Consider the following 1,197-nt stretch of genomic DNA (forward strand, 5'->3'; position numbering starts at 1 on the left):
TTACTGCATATTACACGGATGGAACAAGCATCGATGGTCGATCGAAAGATCTAACTAATTTGTTTCTATTGCCTAATGTATATTGAAAATGTATGTGAAATGACATTTCCATTGATGCATGGAGCTATGGTGTATGTTATACTGTATGTTGCTATTTTCTGTACACAAATTAGATGCAAGTAACCCTTTTTAAGGTTAAATACAATTGATTTTAAAGGCTTGATCCCAGAGGGCGTAAGTTAATAATGGAAACAGCCATGCAGAAAAGAATGAACAACAGTGTATCAATCTGAACTAGGGCCACGGACAAACCGCGGCTCGCGAGTCATCCTATGTTGCAAGGATAGGGAGGGGGCGACCATGATATGACCATATAGGCTGATGTGGGGGTTGATTGTGGGCAGCCGTTTTCGGCAATTTTCCTTTGGCTTTTCTAAATTTTCAATTTTTAAAATTATCCTGGATGATATCTGTAATAAAGTAAATAAATCAATGTTCCCAAAAACGGGCTAATACAATTTAATCGGACTGTATTTGGTTCTTAATCGGTACTGTATTTGGTTCTTCCCCATGGCAACTATTTCGCATAACCTGAACTGGAACGACCACTGTACTAAAGTCATCAATAAAGCCAGCCGTACACTAGATCTCCTGCGGAGAACTTTGTCCCCCTGTTCAACTGATGTCAAAGACAAATCGTATCAAACACTTGTGAGACCACAAATCGAGTACGCAAGTGAAGTTTGGAACCCGTGTACAACCTCCGAAATCAATAGACTGGAACAGGTTCAAAGAAATGCAGCCAGATTTGTTTTCTCTGATTACCGCAGAGAAACACATGTGTCACCTCTTGTAAACAAACTCAACTGGAACTCACTACATGTTAGACGACTAATACAACAGTCTTGCATGTTCTACAGGATCCAGTATGGACTAGTGCACATAACTCCCCCATCTTGTATTCAAAGGGCAACTCACATATCAGCAAGAACTGATCACCCATTGAAATTTGTCAACTTGCTCATTCCTACTATAAATGCATACAAATATGCATTCTACCCAAGAGCCATTGCAGTTTGGAACAGGCTACCACCAGCAGCAGTTCTACACATCGCACCATCTGTGCCCGTTTTCAAGAGTGTTGCAGCGCCAGTAATAAGGGAGATGCAGCCTCTTCATGGACTACATATCCTTTAA

The 1,197-nt window shown here is 40.7% G+C and overlaps 1 protein-coding gene across 1 annotated transcript; it reads left to right on the forward strand.

Annotated features, from left to right (window-relative positions):
• Positions 1-570: 570 nt before the first annotated feature.
• On the forward strand, positions 571-1,197 carry LOC140166709 (uncharacterized). Its single transcript, XM_072190209.1, has one exon. The coding sequence runs from the start codon at positions 571-573 to the stop codon at positions 1,195-1,197; it is 627 nt and encodes a 208-aa protein (XP_072046310.1).

Source organism: Amphiura filiformis, chromosome 12 (genome assembly GCF_039555335.1).
Source record: "Amphiura filiformis chromosome 12, Afil_fr2py, whole genome shotgun sequence".
NCBI lineage: Eukaryota > Metazoa > Echinodermata > Ophiuroidea > Amphilepidida > Amphiuridae > Amphiura > Amphiura filiformis.

What these genes read in the sequence shown, in the direction of transcription:
- LOC140166709 (XM_072190209.1), top strand. Translation starts at nt 571, where the DNA reads ATGGCAACTATTTCGCATAACCTGAACTGGAACGACCACTGTACTAAA.